At 52.9% G+C, this 25,054-nt stretch overlaps 1 protein-coding gene across 4 annotated transcripts in view; it reads right to left on the reverse strand.

The window, feature by feature from the left end:
* The window catches only part of VRK3 (VRK serine/threonine kinase 3), a 37,913-nt gene that overhangs the window by 3,565 nt on the left and 9,294 nt on the right, over positions 1-25,054 (reverse strand). For 3 of the 4 annotated variants that reach the window (XM_036307146.1, XM_036307148.1, XM_036307147.1), the window contains 10 exons: positions 23,570-23,725; positions 22,162-22,350; positions 17,909-17,967; positions 15,550-15,616; positions 14,546-14,630; positions 14,176-14,281; positions 12,580-12,672; positions 9,193-9,325; positions 7,921-8,041; positions 1,162-1,220 (listed from right to left, as the gene is read on the reverse strand). In XM_036307146.1, the coding sequence (XP_036163039.1) occupies positions 1,162-1,220; positions 7,921-8,041; positions 9,193-9,325; positions 12,580-12,672; positions 14,176-14,281; positions 14,546-14,630; positions 15,550-15,616; positions 17,909-17,967; positions 22,162-22,350; positions 23,570-23,725 (1,068 nt within the window). Of the gene's footprint in view, positions 1-1,161; positions 1,221-6,013; positions 7,041-7,920; positions 8,042-9,192; positions 9,326-12,579; positions 12,673-14,175; positions 14,282-14,545; positions 14,631-15,549; positions 15,617-17,908; positions 17,968-22,161; positions 22,351-23,569; positions 23,726-25,054 lie in introns of those variants that run through there. The other variant, XM_036307149.1, reaches the window with a different exon arrangement.

Here is a 25,054-nt window from a genome sequence, read left to right on the forward strand (position 1 = left end):
GGCATTTCCCTTCTCTCTCTGTCTCTCCCACTGCCTCCCCCACTCTCTAAAAATCAATGGAGAAATATCCTCAGGTGAAGATTAACAACAAAAAAGGGAGCCCTGCCCTGGCCAGGCAGAGTGTGACTGCAATACACCAAGGCTGTGGGTTCGGTCTATGGTCAGGGCACATGCAAGAATCAACCAATGAATGCACAAATACATGGGACCATAAATCTCTCTCTCTCTCTCTCTCTCCAATAAAAAAAGTGAGCCCTTACCGACCTGGAGGATCCGTGTCTGTCTGATTCTGCCTCCTGTTTAGGGGGCTTTTAGAGGTTCTACAGTAATACTACTGGAAAAACAACAACCCCAAACACAACAGCACAGCCTAAATCACCAGTGGTTGGGATTGGCTTTAAAGGATGGTTTAATCCCGGCTGGTGGCTCCATGGTTAGAGGGCCGGCTGCACACCGCAGGGTTGTGCGTTCAATTCCTGGTCAAGGGCACATACCTTGGGCTGCAGGTTCCATCCCTGGCCTCAGTCAGGAGGCAACCATTGGATGTGTCTCTCTCACACCCATGTTTCTCTCTCTCTCCCCCTCCCTCTCTCTAAAAGCAATAAAAACATATTTTTAAAAAAATGCTGACTTGCCCTAGCCAAAGTGGATAGAGCATTGATCTGCGGACTGAAGGGTCCTGGGTTCGATTCCGATCAAGGGCACATACCCAGATTTCGGGCTCGATCTCCAGTAGGGGGTGTGCATGAGGCAGCTGATCAGTGATTCTCATTATTGATGTTTCTATCTCTCTTTCTTTCTCCCTTCCTCTCTAAAATCAATAAAAATATATTTTAAAAAACTCTACAAGCACCGATACAGAAAATCTCCAAGGTAGACTTCTTACATGAAAAAAAAAAAAATCAAGCTGGACACCATTACACAGAATATGATTTCATTTAAAAAAATCGTGTACACGTGGCTGTGTGTGTGTTGCTATTATTATTCAGACACACTTCCGAATTTTGGGGAAAGATTTTTGCTTTTCTACAATGAGAGTACAACACACGCAATTTGAAAGACTCAAAGACAGCAAAGGGGTGTTAAAGGGAGGCGACCCCGCTTGGATCCCAGCCCCGGGTCCTGCCACAGCCCCCGCCCGCCCTCCCCTTGGGGACGTACCTGAGGGCTGCACCCAGTGACTGCACTGTCCCACGAGGGCCTCCGGGGAATTAAGGAACCTGGCGGGACAGAGGTACATGCGAAGGTCTTTCGGGGAAGGGAGAGCAAACCTTTGAGACAAAACGTCCCATCGCCATACAGCAGACTCCTGTCATCCGCGGCAGCGATGGCCCACAGGGTGGCCGCGAACACAGAACGAGCACGTTCCGAATCTGCTTTGAGGGGAAACACAGCATTACGTTCCCAGGAGCCTCTGGTCACGACATTCTCATCGACCGATCGATGCTGCATCACCTTGTTTTACGGGTTAAACCCACCTCATTTATATCGCGTGGATTTGCTCACATCGAGCTCGCTGCGCCCGAAGGAAGCTCATCTAGCTCACACACGTGCTTCCTCTGTGAAGCACGTCCCCGCCTCCCTGCACTGAGGAGCACGAGACGGCACCTCAGCGCTACGCTTGGGGCCCCTCTGAACAGCGAAACCACCAACGGGACGCACATGAAGGTGGAAAATGTGGCGCTGAACAAGCCACGTGCAGGGCGCTGGTGCACGGAGTGGGAGCAGAGCGGCGCTGTGTCCGACCTCAGCTGGGATCACGGCTCAGGAAGGTGACTCCACACTGTCTCCGCTCTGAGCCCTGGCCGGTGTGGCTCGGGTTGGGCACTGCCCCGGAAACCAAAGGTTGCTGGTTGACTCCTCTCCAGGGCACATACCCAGGTTGTGGGTTTGATCCCTGGTTGGGGTGCATGCAGGAGGCAACCAATTGGTTTCTCTCTCACATTGATTTTTCTCTCTCTCCCTCTCCCTTCCTCTCTCTCTGAAAATCACTAAAAACACATAAAAAATGTTTTTCCTCCGCACTGCGTGTGTCTGAGAACAACCACGACAACACTGCAAGGTTTGATTTTGGAGTTACAAATACATTTTAGTGAACGTGCAAATTCACAAATACGGAATCTGTGAATAACGAAGATTGACTATTCACACACAAATATTTGTACACATATACATGTATAAACAACACCCCCCCCCCCTCGGACCACTCGGGAAAAATGGAAATTCACCCCCGTCCTGTGCTCCACGCTGAGCCCAGCGCACTGTACCTTCACTGGCCTGGACCACTGGCTGGCTCCCCAGTGTGCACCCGGCCACTGGGCGCTGCCCTCCCTTCCCCCACGGCCCAGAAGTCCCCAAGCCCCCCTCTGTGCATGGCTCTGGGCTCGGCTCAGGCCTCATCCTCTCCCCGGACCTCAGCCTCCTCCCCAGCCTCCTGTGCATGGCCCCAGAGTCTTTCTACACCCAGGGCTGCCCCTGCCCCTCCCAGCTCACAGCCCTCCTGGGCTCCCCAGGAAAAGCCCCTGGCACGTATGCCAGCTCCCCTGGCCTTGTCTCACTGACTGCCTCCCTCCATCTCATGCTCCAGCCATACCAAACTTTACATATATAGATTTATTGCTGACAGTATTACAGATGCCCCCCAAGCAGCTAGTCCCCCAAACGGCTCAAACATCCACCTGCATCTTCTGGTCTCTGCACAAAATGCTCCCTCTGCCCTGGACGGCCTTTCCCCGCCCTGACCCCACTCAGTGGCTGCTCCCCCTTCGGGACACAGCTCAAGGGCTGGTCTCAGGGAAGCTTCACACCCCCCGCTCCCCACCCAGGCAGAGGAAGCTGATTCCTCCTGAATGTCAGGGCACCCTCTGCACAGGTCCACGGATGCCCTAGAGCAGCTGGCAGGGTACGTGTACAGGAAGGGCTGGGTCTGACCCCTTTCTCCCGCAGCCGCAGGATGTGTGGTGAATGAAGGAAGGAGGCGGTGAGCGATGGCCCGAAAAGCACTCCTCCCCACAACAGGCTGTTGCTGTCAGTGTCCCTGGGGCTTTCCTGCCCGGTTGGCAGCCTCAAGAGCAGGGACCAAACCTGAGTCCTATCTGTGTTTTCCCAGCTGGAGCTTCACGCACCGAAAGCCTTGGGCGTCACACTGTCCCTTCTAGTCATTCATTCTGTCATGAACTGGGAGGCACAAGAAAATGAATCAATATTTGTTGAATGAATGGGAAAAGGCCACACACACCAGTAAGAAGTCCTCGAGAAGTGAGGGTTCCAGGAAACCTGCACGTGCCAACATCGCCCCCTCGTGGTTCTTTCGGTGACTGCGGGGTCCAGGATGACAGCTATGTTACCGCCCACCTCTCTCCAGGGAGCATCTTTTCATGCCTGGCCCTCCCTTTGTGGCTGTGGTTGAGACCTGGGGCTCTAGAATGAACTGTTGTTCATATTGAGATCATCAATATGAAAATGATTACTAGGACCACCCTGGCCAGGTGGCTCAGGTGGTTGGAGCATCATCCCATACACCGAAGAGTCTCAGGTTCGATTCCCGGTCAGGGCACATGCCTAGGTTGTGGGTTTGATCCTCAGTCAGGGTGTGTACAGAAGGCAACTATTGATGTTTCTCTCTCTCTCCCTTACCCTTTCTCTAAAATCAATACCCCCCCCCCAACATATGTCCTTGGGTGAGAATAAATAAAAGATAAGATCTAATTATTACTGAGACCTATTTCATTTACTCTGCATCAACGTGGCGACTGCAGAGCCTCTTAGCGAGGCACTGAGTCATCAATGATCTCTGGTGAAGGGGAAGGTGGGAGAGACATAAAATGGGAGATATGACTGTTCTGAGGAGTCAGGGGAAGCAGAGGGAGAGAGGATTCAGCTCAGGGCAGCCTCAGCAGGTGGTTTCGCTGAAGACAGGAGGTCCGCCCGGCTGATTCCCAGCATTCCCAGCCCCGGGGCTGGCACACAGATGCCCTGGGAAAACAGGGTCTTGAATGAATGGGTGAATGAAGAAGGCAGGTATGTGCCACCCTGTTTGCCTGGAGACCCCGTTCCCCCTGCCTGCCTGGGAAACAGCTCTGCTCTCTGCAGACGGAGTCAGGTACCTTTTGGGTACAGGCTCCTCCCGGCCCAAGGCCAGGTCACGTGCCTCCCTCTGCTCCCACAATGCCCTGGGGGCTGCCGCCACATCACATGCAGAGTCTGCTTCCTGCCCGAGCGTCCCCTCCAGCACGGGAACCCCTGCAGGGCGGGGGCACGTCTGCCTGACCTGTGTGTCTACACAGAAGCCCAGGCCTGGGGATGAAGGCTCACGTATGCATTCCACAACTCTTGCGTGAGCGCTCACACAGGCCAAGCACTGCGCTGTGAACAGCAGGGCGGTGAAGACAGCGGATGTGGCCCCTGCCCTCGCGGACATTTGACTCACGATGGCCCCGCGGAGGGCCTGCTCCCTGCCCCCATGTCATCTCCCCTCTTTGAAGGCAGAATCCCAAGGGTCAGCCGCCACAGGCAGAGACCCTTCCCCAGCCCATTGCAGCACAGGGTGGCCAAGAGTCACGTATCATTTCTGGTCCCGCCCTTTAAAGTAATGGGAGCCCTGGCCAGTGTGGCTCAGCGGATAGAGCGTCGGCCTGCAGACAGAGGGTCCCGGGATTGATGTCGGTCAAGGGCACATGCCCGGGCTGGATCCCCAGTGTGGGGCATGCATGGGCAGCCGATCAATGATTCTCTCTCATCACTGATGTTTCTCTCTCTCTCTCTCTCTCTCTCTCTCCCTCTACCTTCCTCTCTGAAATCAATAAAAAAAAATATATTTAAAAAATAAAAGTAATGGGAGACCATGGCCACAGAGCCAGTGCCCAGAGGATGTGGGCTGAGGGGCTGAGGCACCCACCGCCTTGTTCTCCCCTTAGGACTTTTAGCCAGAGGGAAGCCAACGTCCACCTCATCTCAGCCACCGTGTTTTGGGGTCTCCTTGTCCCTGAGTAACACCACAGAGAGGTAAAGGGGCAGGTCGCGAACTTCGGTCTCACTGAGCGCTTAGCCCCCAGGCAGGACGCCCGCTGCCTGTGTTACTCACTCTGACTCGTTTTCACCTGGCTTCCCTTCAACAAGGAGAAACTAGAAAACAAGTGTGACAATGAATCCCCAGGGAGCAGGCAGTGGCCCAGGCTCTGCAGAGGTTGCGAGTGGAAGCCTGGGAGTGAAGGCCTCTCCCCGCCGTCTCCCCCTCCTCCCTTCCGCAGAGACGTCAGGGCCTGTCAGCACCACAGTGAGAGCTCCTTGCCTCACCGCCCTTCTGGGAGGGACTGACCTGTCGCCTTTGCCATGAGACCCGCCGGGGCCGTCAAATCTAAAAGAGCGGCACATGCCCACTCCCTGACGGCCCCACTGGGGCCCCCAGGCTCTGACCTGACCACCCCCCAGTCGGACCTCTGTGTTTCACTCTTTATCTCTTCACCGTCTCTCCCGCCAACAGGTGTGAGTTCCCAGGGCCAGGGGTGTGTGCCTTATCATCCTGTGCCCGGGGCCTAGAATGGAGCCTGGAGCGTAGCAGGTGCTCATGTGCGCAGGGGAGGAAGGCCGTGTGCAAACACCACCAGTCCACCCAAGATGAGCCCGCACACTCGGGAGAGACACTGGCTTTGGGGGGAAAGGGTCTTCTCTGGGTGTGAGTCTAGCGCCTCTGCCTGGAGGCTGTGTGACCTGGCTGGTTGCCTAAGCTCCCTGTGTCTCAGCTGCACTTACTTCAGACCTGTCCTGATGACGACGCAGAGACGCACCGGGCACAGTGCCTGGTGCAGACAAGGGCATGGTACACGTTAGCCTTCAACAGGCCTTTACGAGCAGGCCAGTGTGACCGGGGCACGTCCCTCCCTCTGGGCGTGCACAAGCAGGAGACCTGAGGGGGGAAGGGAAGGGCTCCCTGGGGAGTGACGGTGAAGCTGGAACCTGAAGGAGGATGAGATTCAGGGCTCGGGACCATTGATGACAAACACACACCCAACAACACCGTGAATATATTTCAGGGACACAGATACATTTAAGCAGACAAACGTAGAAGTACTCAGAGGTGGTGAACTAGCAATGTCGCTGAAAGTTACAACCTACAGCAGCGAGGGGAAGAGAGCAAGAAACAATGACATTTAGAGCCGAGTACGGCTTCTGCAAACAAAATACTCTCATCAGACACTGTTCAAGGACGCAGACATGTCTATACAAACTTTCAGTGAACTCAACGCACATGTCATGATGAGACTAAAGTTGAAGGACACAGTACTGAGTGAAAAAAGCCAGAAACAGACGAGATTTAGAGAATACCATTTATGCGAGTCAAACACACACAGTACCACGATCACCGTGCAAGGTTAAGGGCACAAATACATTTAAGCAGGCGTTTCAGCAGAACGTGTGTTAAGCATGTTTGAGGGGTGTCCATGGCTGAGAGGAGGAAGATGGGGGACATAAAACGGCAAAGTGAAACGAGAGGCTCACGATGAACCGGCGGCACAGCACACCGAGAACTGAGAAGCACCACGGACCCAGTGCTGCTCACTGGGGAGTTTTCCCGCTTCCCGCTCAGCACCTGTCGCAGGGCTTCTGCTGACAATTCCCGAGATACCTGAGGTCTGGGCCTCCGTTCAGACTTCATTTCTGCACTGCAGACATCGACAGCCAACGTCTCCTGGATGACCCCTCCTGGATGATTCCTGGGCAACTCAGCCCCCAAGTCTATACCAGGTTTTGAGTCCCAGCCTCTGTACCTGCAGCACTTCCTGTGTCCAGCTGTCCGCTGACTGTCCTTGGTGCTGAGGACCACAGCCCCCTTTGCTCACTTCCCTGAGCCCAGATGGCCTGTCCGTGGTGCTGAACCCCACACGCAGCACGTTCCTACTTTCCTTTGCAAACAGGTGCCTCTGTCTTTGGTGCTGAACCTCATACCCCAGCACTTCCTTTTGCAGCCAAACAGGGCACTGTCCTTGGTACTGAATGTCTTTAAAAAAAACGGAACTAGCAGGATCTGGTGGTTTTGTATGCTGAGGGGAGGAGGGAAAGTGTGAAGACAAACAATAGATCCAGAGACATTGAAGCATGAAACAGATTGATGTACTTCAGAGGGAGGGAGGGGGCGCAGAGAGATTAACCAAAGAACTTATATGCATCCTATATAATAAAAGCCTAATATGCGAATTGTCCCCTCAACCAGGAGTTCGACTGGGAGTTTGACCAGGGGGTGGGGCCAGCTGGCCAACCGCCCATGGTCCCTCCCCCTGGCTGGCCCCATCCCCAATTGGCCGGACCCCCCATCGGGGCAGGCCGGTGGACCCTACCCCTGCACGGATTCGTGAACCGGGCCTCTAGTATATGTATAACCCATGGACAGACAATAGTGCGGTAAAGGCCTGGGGAGAGGGTGGGAGGGGGGTAGAAGAAGTCAGTGGAGGGGAGAAAGGGGACATCTGTAATACTTTCAACAATAAAGATTAATTTTAAAAAATGAACATGGGTGGCTGGTGTTATCTGATGCTGAGGCAGGGCCCAGACCTAACTGCTCAGGCAGCCCACATGGCTGGGAAGGAATGAATGAGTCATGGTGTCCGGGTGACGGTGACATTTTCCACAGGCCAGGCTCTGCTGAGTGCTGTGTGCCTGACTCCCCCGAATCCTTCCACAGCCCCCTGCAGTGGGTGCCAACAGGACCCCATCTCACTGAGGACACTGAGGCTCGCCATGGTGTGGCCGGAGTCTGACCCAGGCAGCGTGGCTCCAAAACCCACGCTCTGACTGCGGGGACAGACGGCAGGGCCTTGGCTCTGCTGGACGGTGCCTCCCCTAATCTGTTCATTGGGTTCGGAGCGTCTGCCCCAGCTGCAGGGGTGCTGGGCCCGTGCTGGACTCTGCTGACCCCAGACTCACCTCTGTTTCAGCTTCATGACATCCTCGATGTTGGGAAGGGATTTTGTCCACGGCAGGTTTCCGTAGAGCCACTTCAGCAAACAGTAGCCCAGGGCCTGGAGGTCGCTGCGGCGGGAGGGCCCTGGGGAGGGAGGGAAAGAGGAGGCAGCTCAGGCTGGATGCTCCACTCACTCCACGTCCACCCCTTTCCTTTCTCCCTCTCACTGACTCAACCATGTACTCACACACCCAACCACCCAAACATAGCGGCTCCGTCTGTTCATCCACTCTTCGTTCTCCTACTCACGTTATTGAGCCTGTTACTCTCATTCGCGCTCTCACCATCCCTTCATCCCGCACTCACTAGCTCCCTCCCCATCTACTCTCTTTGGTTCATGCACCCATGCATTCAATGAGCCCACAGAGCCCCGTGCGCCAGGCCCCATCCAATTTCTCAAATTCAAGACGAGAGTTTGGTTGGGTGCCAGTCCTTCAGTCTAGTGGGGGCGGTGGCTATATCGTGGGATGGCCTGAGCTACAGAAGACACACAACAGGGCATGAGGGAGCCCAGGAGGGTGGACACTGAACACCGCCTCAGTAGGGGAGTGAAGACCATTGGGTTTTATTTTTCTTACGCAGCCTAATGTCACGATTTAGACAATTCGTGTAAGCACTCCACAAACACAGAGCTGACTGTGCCAGGCCTTCCTGGGTGAGCTCAGAGCCCCGTCTGGGGGAGGACGCAGGCTGGCCCACCGATGGCCACGGTATCACGGGATCCGGGAAAGAGGGGCTGAGACCTCCTCACGGAATCTGCCCTGGGCTCTCTGCTCACTCTGTACACTTCCCGTGGGTAACCTCATTCCTCTCCCAGGGCTTCCGCTGACAACTCCTGAGATCCTGTCGACATCTGAGTCTCTGCCCACAGTTCAGTCCTGCGTTTCAGACACAGATAGCCAACTGCTTGCTCAGCAGCTCTCCTGGAGGACTCTGGGGCAACTCTCGTGTTCCAAGTCCACACCAGATCCTGAATGGGAACCTCGCGAACTGTCAGGCTTCCTCGTGCCCAGAAGCCCCCTGTCCTTGGTGCTGAACCACTACCCACAACTTCCTAATGCTTGGGGGACACCATTCTTTTTTAAATTTTTATTGTTGAAAGTATTACAGATGTCCCCTCCCGCCCACTGACCCCAGTGTCTGGTCATCTGCTGTCTGTGGCTGTGAAAACCCAGAGCTGCTCTCGTATGAAAAACATGTCTCCACAGCCCTAAACCCTTTCCCTGGCCGCTTACCGCATCCCTTGTGCAGGTCCATGCTAATGAACTCCAGGTCCCCCTCGTGTGGGCTCCGGCTGCCTTCCTTGTAGGCCACGTGCTCGCCGCCTGGGGAGTAGCGGAAGGCAAAGGCATAGCCTGCCAGGGTCACCTGTGTGGGCGAGGGGAGAAGCCATACAGTTTGGAGGTTGGGAGCGCGGACTCTGGAATTAGACATTTCAATCGTGGGTGTAATCTGAAACCGCCACATGCCCGACAAAGGAGTGTGAAGTGAAAAGAACCCCAACCAACTATCCCTGTTGCAACACAGCCCCCTAAACCCACTGCCCAGAAGTAACCACTAATCAGTTTTTTATTGTTTCAAATCATTTTTTTTGTTTTGTTTGCTTTTTGTTAATCCTCACCTGAGGATATTTTTTTCCATTGATTTTTAGAGAGAGAATGGAAGGGCAGGGCAGGGCAGGGAGAGAGAGAGAGAGAGAGAGAGAGAGAGAGAGAGAGAGAGAGAGAGAAACAGAAACATGTCAATTGGTTGCCTCCTGCAAGTGCCCTGACTGGGGCTGGGCATTGAACCTGCAAGCCAGGTATGTGGCCTTGACCGGGAATGGAACCTGTGAACCTTTGGTGTGTGGGCCAATGCTCCAAACACTGAGCAACACCGGCCAAGGCTCAGACAGTTTTCGTCATGTAACTGGTAAACACGTGGACGGGGCAGGGCCCTAGCTTTCCGCAGAGGGATCACGCTATGCCTCTAGTTGGATATCCAGCTTTTTGCACGTTCACGGTGGTTCAGGGCATGAACCCTGGGGCCAGACAGATAATTCAGATGCCAGCTTGGCCCTGAGTGGCTGCACAGCCTGGGAAAGTTATGTAATTTCCTGTGCTTTGATGTCTCCATTTGTAAAATGAAGACAATGACAGTCTCTGCCTTGCAGGGTTGTCATGAGGCTTCACTGAGTTGAAAACAAAAAGTAAAGTGCTGATCAGCCAGCCCACAGCCAGCCCGTCTGCGTTTAACGGCTCATTGTATTCTGCCCTTTGGACAGTGGACAACTGCTGGTTTAGCACGAGAGAGCGAGCAACGTCCTTTCCTTCTGGTCACAGTTGGTGATGTTTAATTTTAAGTGTCAACCTCCCTGGGCCACAGGGAGCTCAGATATTTGCCCAACATTATAATGGGTGTGTCTGTGAGGGTGTGCTGGATAAGATTAACGCTTAAATCACAGTCTGGGCAAAGCAGACTGCTCTCCCCAACGTGGGCGGGCCTCACCCCACTCAGCTGCAGGCCTGAACAGGACAGAAAGGCTGAGTGAGGGAACTCTTCCTGCGTCACTGCGAGAGCTGGAGCCCTGGTCTTCTCCGGCCTTGGACTTGAGGGAAACACGGACTCTTCTTGGGGCTGAGCCTGCCAGCTTTTCCGACAGGAACTCACAGTCGACTCTCCCGGCTTCCAGGCCCTTGGGCTGGGACGAGAACGACACCACCAGCGCCTCCTGGGCTTCAGCGCCAACTGCAGATGGTGAGACTCTCCGTCTCCGAGGCTGCGTGAGCCAACTCCTTGTAGCGAGTCTCCTTCTGTGCATTCTGTTGGTTCCGTTTCTCTGGAGAGCGCTAAGGCAGTTCTAGGATTTTTCTCTGGGATCACCTCTCTCCCACCCTTCGTAACTGGAGTGAGGCCCACCTCATCTACTTCCACTGGGTTGCCAAGCTGAGGGGATTTCAGCCTGATTTGCTGGTGGTGATTTTGCCATCATGAGGGAAGAATCTGCCTGACAATGACCAATGCACAAACAAGAAGAACCCAGAGATAGCAAAGCCAGTTTCCCTAGGACAGGGCTTGCGTGCCTAGATTCAGCCATGCCTGAAACCAGTGACGTCCTCAATTTTTCCTTTCCCTGGACCAATATATGGCACCTCTCCCTTTTTAAAAAAATATTTTTTAATTGATTTCAGAGAGGAAGGGAGAGGGAGAGAGAGATAGAAACATCAATGATGAGAGAGAATCATTGAACGGCTGCCTCCTGCACGCCCCCAACCAGGGGCCCCCAACCAGGGATGGAGCCTGCAACCCGGGCATGTGCCCTTGACCAGAATCGAACCTGGGATCCTTTAGTCCACAGGCCGACGCTCTATCCACTGAGCCAAACCAGCTAGGGTGCACCTCTCCCTTTCTTAAACTTCTTTTTTCTTTCTTCCTCTTTCTTTCTTTCTTTCTTTCTTTCTTTCTTTCTTTCTTTCTTTCTTTTGCTTAAGCTATGTTAAATTAAGTTTCCACCATTTAAAAAAATAATTAGAATTTACTTTAAAACACTATTTGACCAGTACCCAACTGGGAGTATATATTTTTCTATTATAAGCAGTGTTGTCAGGAGCATGCATATTTGTACACATATCTTTGACGAGTCCTAAGAATATATGGATAGGATATATTCCTAAAAGAGGAACTGGTGGGGCAAAAGTACATATGCTTTTTTTTTTCCTCTGTAGAAATTCAATTTATTTTTTGACTATTTTCATAAGAAGCAGTGGTGTGCTGCTTTTCTAAAAATATGCCTTTATAGGTTTATATGTAATATGTATATTATAAAATCCACACATGTATTTACATGATGGCTACATACAAAAGCACAGCACTGTGGTATGTACACATCTATAGGTACATTCTTTCCGCTCATCCCTGCTGTGCTTTTCCCCGGTGAGGCAGCTCGAGGCCGGCTCAGCCGGCTGCCTCTGCATGAGGGAATCAGCAGAGAAAAACATGCATTTAAAATGTTGACTGCTGTATCCAGATGACCTTCCAAAAAGGTTGCCCAATTCATACTTCCAACAAATATAAAGGATTATTTCTTTTTATCCTTTTATCACCGTAGATACTATCATTTTTTAAAAATTTTGTCTACGATAGGATAAAATGTAGTATATTCTAATTTCCATTTCTATGATTTTTAAGGAGATTGAACATTTAAAAAATACATTTAACTAAATTGTGGTTTTTTTTCTATAAACTGCTTTTCCTATCCATTATTCACTTTTCTACTAAGTTGCTCATCTCTTCTCCTTTTTATAAATATGTATTTTTTTATTTCAGAGGAAGGAGAGGGAGAGAGAGCAACATCAGTGATGAGAGAGAATCACTGATCAGCTGTCGCCTGCACGCCCCCTACTGGGGATGGGGCCCACATCCCGGGCATGTACCCTTGACCGGAATCGAACCTGGGATCCTTTAGTCCACAGGCCGACGCCCTATCCACTAAGCCAAACCAGCTAGGACTCATCTCTTCTTATTTATTCAGGTGAGCTCTTTATATATGATGGATAGCAATTCTTTGTCTGCCATAAGCATTGTAAATAAATGGAAGTTTTGAGCCCACAGAGTCCCCAGGGTGGGGAGGGCCTGGCTATTACCTGGCTCGGGTTCTGTGGATTCACAAAGATATTCTTAGCTGTCACATTTCCATGAACGTACTCATTCTCATGGAGGAACTCCAGGGCATCCAGCTGGGGGAAGAAGAGCACAGTGATCTCCCTGAGTAGCACTACGAACACAGAGGCTCTGATGCAAAGCCCGGGGCATGAATCTCCTCTGTGAGACCCGCGTGCTATGGCCTGCTTGTGCCTGGGGTTGTGGGCAGGTTTAAGCTGACTGATTCTGGGGGAAGCATTAGGAAGTCCACTCTGACAGCACACCTATAAAGGTCTTCTAATTAGGCTTTAAAAATTTCAGCATTAAAGCTAACGTTTGGTTTTCTATGTATCTCTTGTATCTGTTTCTTAGTTGATTGCAAACTCAGGAGAGAGAAGATGGTTACTTATTGTTTCCTGCAAACACACACACACACACACACACACACACACACACACCCCAAACCCAATTCCCGTGTATATCAAAGAGTTCTTCTCATTTCTCCTAGAAAGCAGAAATACATTTAGTTAAGCAATTGCTATTTTTATCTCTCACTCCAACGTCTCCACTGAGCTCCAGGCTCATGGTGTTTCTTACATCACGATGACATCCCAATCCCCCCTTGACTCCAAGGCTGTCCACCAAGTTCTGCTTGTCCTACAGACTCTCTATCCCCATAGCCTGGCCCCTCTCCTCAGGCCTCGTCCTGTCTCACCTGGCCTCCAGCACCCATCCAGTCCCTCCCCACAAGGCCCACAGGGTCCTTCTGCATCCAGAGCTGACCTGCCCCTCCCTTGCTCCCACTCCCCCCATGGCTCCCCAGTGCCCTCAGGACAGAGTCCCAGCTCCTCAGCTTGGTAATTCAAAGTCCTGCGTGATCCAGTCACTGCCAACCTCTCCACACCAATCTCTTATCTTTCCCCCTCCACACGTCACACTGCAGGCTGAGCACAAAGACCTCTGGAACTCACCTAGTATGTTCCTCCCGTGCTACTTTCATCCCTCCCCCAATTTAAATTGGGTCCTCTTATTCGCCATCATAGCAGGGGGACATTTCTATCCAGAGAACTTGTCACAATTTGTACTACTCTTTAATACAATCCTCTCTGACTAGACCTAAAAAAACATGTCTGTGCTACTCCCTGCTGTACTCCCAGCCCCTGGGACAGTGTCTCATACCCAGCAGAGACCTCATAAATATTTAAGGAAAGGGTGGATGAAGGAATGAATGAATGAACCAATGCCGTATGCTCTCTCTCCCACACAAGCCTTTGCTCAAGCTGTCCCCTTGGCCTGGAATATCTTCCCGCATCTCCACTCCCACTCTACGCAGGCCCCTTGCTATTTCCCACTCTTGGCTTAGAAAGGACCTCCATCCGGAAGCCCAAACGAACCCCTCACCTTGAGGCTGGGGCCCTTCCTCAACGGCCACAGCCCCCCAAACGCCCTGGTGCTGGTGCTTATCCCTCCGGTCCTAACGGCCTGGGCTTCACCTGTCAGTCAGTGTGCTCGTCCTCAGTGTCCAGCAGAGGGCGGCCGGGCTAACGTGTCAGTGAACAGCCTGACCACCAGCAGCAGCGGCCGCCCCGGGTACGTACCAGCCGGCAGGCCACCTGGAACACGCACTGCGTGGGCATCGTGTGCTTCGGGTTGTCATCCAGCGCCGACTGGAGGCTCCTCCCCAGCATGGGGAGCACCAGGAACCTGGAAGACACGACATCCCAGGTGGAGAGATGACGGGAGCGAGCAGAACAAAAGACACCGAGGAAGGGTGCGGGGTGGCCACGAGGTCCTGGTCCCAGGCACGATTAAGGGTTCTGATTGGTGGGGGATCCACCTGGCTCAAAGCAGGAGAAAGGAAGGAAGCAACTAACTGGCCAATGGCTCCAGGGCCCCAGCCACGTCCCAGCGCATGACAGGGAGAGAAAGGAAGGGGCCAGTGGGCGGGTGGCAAGTTAGGCGACTCACCTGTACCTGTCCTGGTGAATGCCAAAACCAACACAGGTGGGGATGGCCAGTAAGGGGGTTGAGGACCGCTTCTTCCACTTGTTCACTATGGGAGGCAGGGACCTGAGAGGTTAGAGCCATCTGGTCCCAGGCCCTTGGGGACAACAGTCCATTCTCAGACCAGAAGCAGAGTGTCCCTGTGCCCAGGCCAGACCCTGAGTCTCCTGGTGGGAGATGCCACCTCTGTGGGTGGGTGACAATGGGGGTGCTGACAGAGTGGGCCTGGTGACCCCTGAATGTCATCTATGTCTGCAGGTGACAAGGGGTAAACATGGGGGAAAGAATATACAAATCTGGAGTGAGTGGGAGGAGTAAGAACAGGAGAACTTCTGAATTCACACGTATAGCTAATAAGATCAGAAAATGTCTAAACTGGCTATGGTGCCACTAGATGTTAGCCCATCTTCCAGGACCTCCTTTGGACGGTACAGAGGCAGCAGAGTGCTGATAACAGTTTAATGGCCGGCTGTCCAGGGGAAAAGAGCCCTGGTTTGTACTGTTTGCCAATTTCTATGGTGTAAATACTCCCACCACGGTCACAGAACGTGGAGATGGGAAGGGATTCGTAGCAGCACACAGTTATGTACTGGTCTCACCATCCAGGTACAAGGATATAAACAACCTCAAGGGTGTAGATTACTGAAATGTAGACAAATAATTGTGAAGTGGTGAGTTTTGAGTATTTATTACCCTTCTTCTTAATCTAAGTTATTGTATTGTTAGTTGGTGTGATTAATTTAAATAAGGGCTATGTTTAACAACTGGCTTAAACTAATTTTGAAATTTTAACACTCGGCTCTCAAGATCTGGCATGAGCTGGCCTCCACCCATGTTGTCTGAGGACTGAGGGGTGACAGGGCCTTCTGTTTAAGCCCCACCCTCCCCACACCTTCAGGGAGAAGCCAGGTGTTCTGACCAAGCTGGTACCTCCAGGTTTGCCCGCTTGCCCACTCCCTGCAGCGTACCTTGCGAAAGCTTGGCGGCCCGCAGGAAGAAGTTCTGCTCATTGAACAAGCGCCCATCCTTGGCATCCTAGTGTGGGGTGGAGGGGAGGAGGCTGTCACCCTGGAATCTCTTAGACAAGGGGTCCCAGATCACCACTGCTGGCCAAGTATCACCCCAGGGTAATGGCAGCAACAACTCAGGTTCCCGGCAAGTCCTGCCGATCGGAACCAAATCCCCAGGGTGCCACACGCGGACCCGAATCAGAGACTTCAAGTGATCTCCCATCGCCCAGGTTCCTTTCCTTTCTTTTACGATGGGACCTCCAAGTTTTCCCCAGACACGGCCTTCCGCTAGAAACTAGATTCCCGAGCCTCCGCTGAAGTGAGGAAGGACCACAGGACAAGTTCTGGCCAAAGGGGAGGTGAGCAAAAGCGATGTGGGCAGCTCCCGGGCTATGCCCTCAATGGGCTGGGCAGGCGCTCCCCTTCCTCTCTGTCCCTGTGGCTGGAATGCATACGGACAGTGGGAGCGGGAGCAGCCATTTCAGCCCACAGATGAAGGTTATGGGCTGAGATGCTGGAGCAACAAGAGAGAAGGAAACTGGGCCCCTTGGTTATGGAACCGTCATATCAGCCCTGGACCACTGTCCCAGACTTCTAAGTGAAAGAGAATAAAATAGCTGAAACCGGTTTGGCTCAGTGGATAGAGCGTCGGCCTGCGGACTGAAGGGTCCCAGGTTCGATTCCGGTCAAGGGCATGTACCTGGGTTGCGGGCACATCCCCAGTAGGAGATGTGCAGGAGGCAGCGGATCGATGTTTCTACCTCATCGATGTTTCTAACTCTCTATCTCTCTCCCTTCCTCTCTGTAAAAAATCAATAAAATATATTTAAAAAAATAAATAAGTAAAAATAAAATAAAATAAAATAGTACGTTTGCTAAGACCACTGTTAATACCGGGTCATTTTCCCCCAGCAGTAAAACCAAATGTATTGTTTAAATACAACCAGTACAGCTGGTTTCATAAGAGCATAGGGTCAAAGAGAAGTCGTTTCAGAACCCACCCTCCCTCCCTCCCTCCCTTCCTTCCTTCCTTCCTTCCTTTCTATAAAGCACCTACTGTGTGCTGAGTATTGTTCTGGGCCCTGGAGATACAGCTGTGAACAAAGAATCTTGAGTGCTGTATTCCCTGGGGAAGAAGGTAACTACCCCACAGGCTTGCTTGGAAACGCTCAGCCCAGAGTCAGGCACAGAACAGGCGCTCAACAAGCAGGCGCTATTACTTATCTGTGAGCCTGTCTCCGGAACCCTCGCTCTAAACCACTCACATGGCCTCCATCCATCTAGGGCCAAGAGAGGAACCCAATCCAGCTGCCCCAGTTTTCCTGGGGGGTGAGAATGGGTAAGAAAATATGAAGAAATAAGAGTCACCCAGGATCCCAGCACTCGCGCCCTGGCCGGTGTGGCTCAGGGGAGACTTGGAGGCTCCTCTCGCCTCCCCAGGTACTGGTCCCTGGGCACTTCCTCATAAACACAGAGCGCCACAGGGTCTGGGGTTTGAGTCCCGGTCAAGGGCGCGCACGGGGTTACTACCTGGGTTACAGGTTGGTCCCCAGCCCTGGCTGGGGTGTGTGCGGGAGGCAACCAATCGATGTGTCTTTCTCACATCAATATTCCCCCCTCCCCCTGCCCCTGCCCCTCCCTTCCACTCTCTCTAAAAATCAATAGAAAAATACCCTCAGGTGAGGACTAACAAATAAGCAATCCCGGCATCAGGGATGGTGGTGGGGCCCGACACGCCCATGCCCTTTACTAGGCGCCTCCTCCAGGCTGAATGACGTGACTGGCCTGGCTGCTCTCACTTCCTCCGTTTATGTTTTTCTTTCTGGCCCCCTCGAGTGCGTGTTTCCTGTGTTCGAAAAGGTCAGGCATGACTTCCCTGACTCCTCAGCACAGGCACCCCATCTGATTGGTTCTCTGCTGAGCCCCAACACCCAGCATGGTTTTATATTATGATTGGTGCTCAGTAAATACAGCTGTGAGGCAGGCAGTAGCGGGCAGACGCCCACCCCCCCACCCCCGACCTGGCTAGACCTGGCTATTCCTGGCTCCACCTCCCAGGTGAGGAGAGTCATCTCGGAGAGGGAGGCGCATGCCCAGATCGCAGAGCTGGGAAGTGTGAGAGGCAGGGCCTCGGAGGGCCCTGGGAGATGAAGAACCTGAGGCCCGGCCCAGTCCCGCTGCCCCTGGCTCTCCTGCCTGCCCCAGCCCCAGCCCACAGAGAGGCTTGGAGAGCCAGGGTGCACTTGCCAAAGCCCCAGACCCTCCCTCAGCGCGTCCCTCCCCGGCCCAGGGACCGCCACCCCCCAGGCCCACTCACTAGTTTCAGCGTGAATCTTTGTTTCTGGGCACTCGAATCGGAGGCGGAGACAGACTCAGCTGTGGACGGACAAAATGAGCGAGGTTATGATCTACAGCCAGCATGTCAAACTCGCCGCCGGCATGCAGCCGGCCCGCTGCGCGTCCGACATGCTTGATCTGCAGGGAGGGTGAGCACAGCGTCCTCAAACTTCCCAGGAGCGAGCAGCAGCGCTGGTTCCCTGGTTCCCACGGGGCCCAGTGCATCCTTGGTTTCCAAGAGCTGCTGGCCCTTTTCTCTGCCTCCTTCTCTCTCTGGGACTACCCAGCTATGAACGGGTATGAACACAGCAGATCTCAGACTGCTCTCCGTGGAAAAGCCTGCTCCAGGGCGACCCTCGCTGGATTTCGGGAGGGTCCGGCATTCTGTAACCAGTCAGAGGGGCTCCCTGTGCCCACACCTGTGCTGAGCACCTGCTTTCCTGCCGTGTCTGGAATGGTGGTGTGTTCCAGCAGAGGGGCCTCCATGACAGCCCCAATATAAACCCTGGTGCAGTCTCTCTAACGAGTGTCCCGGGTAAACACCATGCCACACGTGCTGTCCGCCTCAGTGCGCGTCTGTGACGCCACGGGGAACGGGCCCTGAGGTTGCGCGGGCTGGCCTCCCGTTGCCGGCTGCCGGTCCTCTCCTGTGATGGGTCACGGCGTGAGAGGCCTGTGGGCCTCCTAGTGCAGCGGTTCTCAGCCTGTGGGTCGCAACCCCTTTGGCGGTCGAACGACCCTTTCACAGGGGTCGCCTAAGGCCATCCTGCATATCAGATATTTACATGACGACTCATAACAGTAGCAACATGACAGTTATGAAGTAGCCACGAAAATAATTTTATGGTTGGGTCACCACATGAGGAACTGTACTTAAAGGGCCAGAAGGTTGAGAACTGCTGTCCTAGTGCATCCCTGAACCTAAGTGGTCCTGGGGACCCTGACAAACTCTCTGCCGTTGTCTACATGTATGGGTAAGTGCCATGTGACGGAGGCAGCTCCCCTTCCAGGAGGACTTGTTGCCTTAGCCCAGCCCCACCCCACTCGTCACGGGCAGCCTTCAGCCCCTCAGGGATCCCTCAGCTGCAGATCCAGGGCGGCCCATAGGCTGGTCAGGGGGATCTAAAGGCCCAGCCCTGCTGGCCTGACATGGACCTGATGAAGGACCACCTCTGCCCGGAGCCCCCAGGGGCCAGCTCAGGCTGCGCAGAGGCCTCTGCAACAACCCCTCCTTCCTCTCCCCTCCCCCACCCCGGGTACTGGTCCCTGGCACTTCCTCATAAGCACCTTGCGTGCTGCCCCATTCTGCATCACTGTAAACCCTGCAATGTCTCCGGCCCTGTGCTAAGTGTGTGCTTTACACACACCCTTTCCTTTAACACTCAGGACAGCCCTAGGAAGCAGGTCTACTAATATATTATTACTGTTGCTGCCGTTGTTAGCACCACCTGACAGATGAGATGAGAAAGCTGAACCTTAGCAAGGCCGCGCCACAAGGGAAGCTTCATGCCAGGCCAGCCTGGGTTCAAGCTCAGTCCTGCCATCAACTCTGTGACTCTGTCTGAGGTGCTAAACCTCTCTGGGCCTTCCTTACCACGTCTGTAAAATAGGAAGCCCACCCGAGAGGGATGCAAGGATTCAGAGGGCCCAGGAGAAATGACAGTACCAGCTGGGCGCAGATCAGAGCTGGCTTCATCTCTCACGTGTGCCACTCAATGAACCCACTTAGCACAAGCCCAGCACCACACCGGGCACGCCAGGAGCACTCAATGTGTGGCTTTTAGAATGTAGCAGGCATGAGGGCCACAGCCAGTAAGGAGCTGAGCTGCCCCGGCCCGGGCCTAGCTCATCCTACAGCCCGTGAACTGAGCCATCGCCGGCTGTCCCAGCAGGCTCTCTGCGTCCTCCCTCTCTTTCTCCCTTCGTCATCCCGGTTGTCAGATTTCCGGAGCCAGACTCTGGCTAGTTACTCCCATCTCTGGGATTCATTTTCCTCATCTATAGAATGGGGATAAGGACAGTGCTGATGTCATAAGACTGTTGTAAGAATCAGGTGCGTTAAGAAGTACATTGGCCCTCTGCATTGGCGGGTTCTGCATCTGTGGATACAACCAACTGCTGACTGGAAATGTTTGCAGGGTGGGATGGGGGGGAGGAAGTTATATTATTGCTGAGTGTATTATGCAGTTAGGCGAGGATGGTTGCGTCTGTACCGAGCATGTACAGATGCTTTTTCCTTGTCGTTATTCCCTAAACAATGCAGTATAAATTTACTCAGCATTTACACTGTACTAGGCAGGAGCAGTAATTTAGAGATGGTTATGGGAGGATGTGCACAGGTTACATGTGGACACTACGCTATTTTATATAAGGCACTTGAGTATCCTCCGACTTTGGTACCCGCAGGGGATCTGGGAAGCAGCCTGCGGATCCCGAGGGTCGACTACATAAAACAAACCTGTTAGCGTATAGACCTGTACACAAATGTTGACACCACAGCCAGAAGTGGAAACAACCCAAACGCCCGCCCACTGATAAATGGATGAACCAAATGTGCTAATACACACACCCTGGAATGCTACGCAGCCACGGAGCGGAATGAAGCACTGGCCCACGCTACGACATGACGGACCGTGAAGACATCATGCTAAGGGGAAGGGGCCAGACACAAAAGGCTACACAGCGTATCCCTCCATTTGTCTGGCATGTCCAGAACGGGCAAATCCAGAGAAAAGAATAGATTAGTGGATCCCTGGGATGGAAAGGGGGAGATAAGAGTGACTGCTAAAAGGTATGGGCCTGGCCTGATTGGTTTGGCTCAGTGGGTAGAGAGTTGGCCTGAAGGGTCCCCGGTTCAATTCCCAGTCAGGGCACATGCCCGGGTTGCAGACGCGATCCCCAGTAAGGGGCGTGCAGGAGGCAGCCGATCAATGATTCTCTCATCATTGATGTTTCTCTCTCTCTCTCCCTCTCCCTTCCTCTCTGACATCAATAAAAATATATTAAAAAATAAAAGGTCTGGGGCTTCCTTTTGGGGTGATGGAAATGTTCAGGAATTAGATCGTGGTGATGGTGCATAACATTGTGATTATACTAAAACCCACTGAATTGTAGACTTTCAAATGGTGAATTTTATGTTGTATGAATTTTATCTCAACTAAAAGAAAGCATGACCCCCCACGCCAGAACTGCATAAAGTGCTAAGCACAGGGTCTGGCTTTGAGTAAGTATTCAGTAAATGTTAGGATGATAATTACTAACACTTCCAGCAGTTATTTTCTTCGTTGTAACAAGGTGTCCATTATTTTTTATACATAAATTTTTATTGATTTTGGAGAGGAAAGGAGAATATGAGCGAGATAGAAACATCAATGATGAGAGAAAACTATTGATTGGCTGCCTCCTGCATGCCCCCTACTGGGCACCGAGCCCACAACCCAGGCATGTGCCCTTGGCCAGAATCGAACCCGGGACCCTTCAAGTCCACAGGCCGATGCTCTACCCACTGAGCCAAACCAGCTAGGGCCAAGGTGTCCATTTTTTGATGTTTGACGACAGCTTTTGAGTCCGGCCCTGCCTCTTCCCCTCCCGCCCCGCATCTGCACGAGCTGAACCTTGGAAAGCCGAGGTTCCCTCCTTTGGTGCTGGTGGGAGAGGCAACCATGGGAGGCCATGGCCCGTGTGGGAACTCTCACCTCAGCTCCACCACTTAACCTCAATAAAAACCCAGGCCAGGTGCCTTTCCTTGCAATCGCAGGACATTTCAGACCTGCTCCTCCCAGACAACCATGCAAGCAATAAACCTTTCATATCCTCCTGGTGTGTGGCATCATCAGTCTTAACATTCAAACCAAATATGGGTGGTGCTGGGGGGACATTATATCTCTGCAGGGTAGAGATTAATCCCTGTTCTTATCCCTGTTCTTATCACGGGCCTGCATTCCCACAGGACTACAGCAGGTGGAGCCGAAGAACTCCGGTCTCCAGCTGCCCAGTCGCCACCACTCCCACTGCCTTACTCCCAGCCTCCTGCACTCATTTACTCCACCTGCGTGGCCCCTGTGAGTGGGCAGTCTGTGGTCCCACGTCTAAGAGAAATTTGCCTGGAGGCAGGTGTGCAGCTGGGCTACGGCTTCCATTTTCATTCTCAGAAAGGGGTTCCCCCTCCCTCTGCCCGGGTTCCAAGATGGCCGGGCCCAGCCCAGCACCTGCCCACTTGTAGGCAGAGTGTACCTTCATAGAAAATGCCCTGGTCGTCTCTGGTCTGCAGGGATCCCAGCTTCCAGTGCCGTCCATTCTTGTCCATCAGCACTGTCCCCGTGGGCAAAGCCTCAAGGGAGATGGTCACACGCCTCCGCTTCAGAGTCTGAGGGCTTTTCTTCTTCATCTGCGGGCTGCTTTTGGGGGTTAGAGGACTGCCCCCTACAGCAGGACGGCCAGAATAAAGGAAAATCCAGGAGAGAAAAGTTGAATGAATAATGAGACAATAATCATAGTTCTGTTCATTTACTCATTTGTTCAATGAAAAACAACAACAAAATGGTTCCTGAAACCTCTCATGGGTCAGGTCTTTGTGACAAAGCTGGGGACCCAGACATGAGTCAGACCTGGGCCCCTCCCACCAGGGCCCCTACTTGGGTGGGAGAGTCTAACCTGGACACAGCCCATCAGGCAAGGCAGTACAGAGAGATATGAAAAGGAGACTGACTGTGCCTGGAGAAGTCAGGGAAGGCTTCCAGGAGGAGGGGACATTGGAGTTCAGTCCTGTTGAATGAACAGAACTTGCCAGGGGGAAAAAGACATTCTAGACACGCAACCAAAAACATCCCGACAGAACCTGGCCTTGTGCTAGGTATAAAGACATTGATTGACTCCCAGGCTGGTAAGAGAATGGGGTGGCGTGGTGAGGAGGAAACGGTATCAGCTGGACATGGACACAGGAAAAAATACAAACATCCCCATCCCTCCCACCTACCATCTACCCAAAGCACAAGAGGTGGTGGGGCCTACAGGATAACAAGGGACAGAGAGGAGACGCCACGGGCTGCGACTTCAGATCTCAGGGCCTGGGAGGGAGGAGACCGGCTTGTGGTCCTCACGCCTCCTTTACCCACTGGCTGCCTTGAGAGCCTAGAGGGGACTTGCGCTCAAATGACTGGCACTGGCACTGTGGGGGCGCAGACGGAGAGCGCAGAGGCTCTGAGGGAGAGGAGATGGCCTTGACCCGGTGTGGTGCTCGCAAAAGGCTTCCTGGAGACCTGACCCCGTGCTGGGGAAGTGGCCGCGGGCCAGCAAAGCAGGGAGTGTGCCCTGCTGAGGGAACAGACAGGCAAAGACCAGAGGCTGAGGCCCTAGACAGCACCTCCAGAAAGTAAGTTTTCCACGCACAGGGCTGTGGTGAGAGCTAAGACAGGAAGCAGCCACACCGAGTCTCAGATGCCAGGCTGAAGAGGTGAGACTGTGGGGCAACGGGAACAGCAGGTGACTGTGAGCAGGGAGGGAGGGGGTCAACTCTGGAGGGGGAACCTGGAGGCTGGGATAAGGGTCCAGGCAGGTGTGAGTGATGCCTGGGCACCCAAACACTGTCCGATGACCCGCCTTTACCCATCCTGAGTCAGGCCAGATTGATCCTAACACTCACCTTTGGGCTTCGAGGTATTAATACCTTTGGGACTCAAGGTATCTTCAGACCCAGAACTGTTGCAGTTTAACAAGTAGGATGAGGAAGACGTGCCACAGCTGGACCACTTCACTCTCTTGGGAGAGGATTCATAGCTGGGGTTCTTTCTCCTTGAGCCTAGGGAAAGGAAGACCGAATGCAAACTGGAGTTACGAAGGCCCTTCCCGGGAACATGAAACCAGAAACCCAAGTTCAGAGTCAACCACTCTCTTCCCTTCGACCCTCACAGCCAGGTCTTGCTGCTTCTTCGGGGGGCTTGGTCTCTCTTGTATCACTCTGTCACTCTCTACTGTCTTTTAGGTAATTTCTCCAGATCTATCTCCTAGTTCACAATTCTCTCTTCCGCTTTGTCTGGTCTGCAGTGTAAACAAACCGATGAGTTTCTGATTGCCATGAGATTCGTTTTCATCATCACAGGTGTTGTTTGGCTCTTTCCCAGGTCTGCCAGGTCAAATCTCACTAGCTTTTGTTCCTTCATTGTATTTTTAACTTCTTCCTTTATTTCTCTAAACACATTAAAGGTGTTCTGCACGTGGCCTCATCTGTTAATTCCAAGGTGTCTGGTCAGCGCAGGTCTGATTCTGTGGCTTGTTTCCTGGTATCTTCTGATTGGTTGAGAGCTCACATACCCGGGGGAATTCTCTCAGGTCAATCTTTAAAGGGTGCTCCACAAAAAGATATGCCTCAGTTGGGGAGGGGCACCCACACCTCATCACTCACTTTACGCTAACTTTTCCCCGTGGGTTTTCTTGGGGCTGCACAGTTCCGTATGAATGCTGGCCCCAAACTGGTGAGGATGCAAGTTCTTGGCTAGAAGTTCTTAGATAGGACATTCCGCCTTTTTTTTCTCATCCACAACCAGGGTGAGACAGACAAATGTCACCACCAATTTCCTGTGTGAAAAATTTTTGTTCTAGTTTACCTACTGAGGAGTCCTAGATTTTAGAGGTCTCCAACCTTACCTCCCCATGCTTCTCAGGCTCTCAGCTTTGTCTCCTGTGGCCCATTACAACCCAGGCTGGAGGCCACCAAACAGCCCAGGACCAGCACCACCTGCAGCACTTGCTCAGCCTGTGGACCTGCTTTCTCACTGTTTCTCACTTCTGTGGAATTCTCTTTCAACTCAACCCTCTGTTTTCTTTAATCCTGACCTGAGGCTATGTTTATTAACTTTAGAGAGAGGGAAAGAGAGAGAAACATCGATTGGTTGTGTCTCGCACATACCCCAACTGGGGACCGAACTCACAAGCTAAGTATGTGCCCTGACCAGGATTTGAACTCGTGACCTTTGGGTGTATGGGATAAGGCTCCAACCAACTGAGCCACACTGGCCAGGGCAGCCCTTTGTTTTAAAAAGAGATATTCTTGCTGGGCCGGCATGGCTCAGTGGTTGAGCATCGACCTATGACCAGGAGGTCACGGTTCAATTGCCGGTCAGGGTACATG

This window comes from Myotis myotis, unplaced genomic scaffold (genome assembly GCF_014108235.1).
Source record: "Myotis myotis isolate mMyoMyo1 unplaced genomic scaffold, mMyoMyo1.p scaffold_m19_p_45, whole genome shotgun sequence".
Taxonomy (NCBI): domain Eukaryota; kingdom Metazoa; phylum Chordata; class Mammalia; order Chiroptera; family Vespertilionidae; genus Myotis; species Myotis myotis.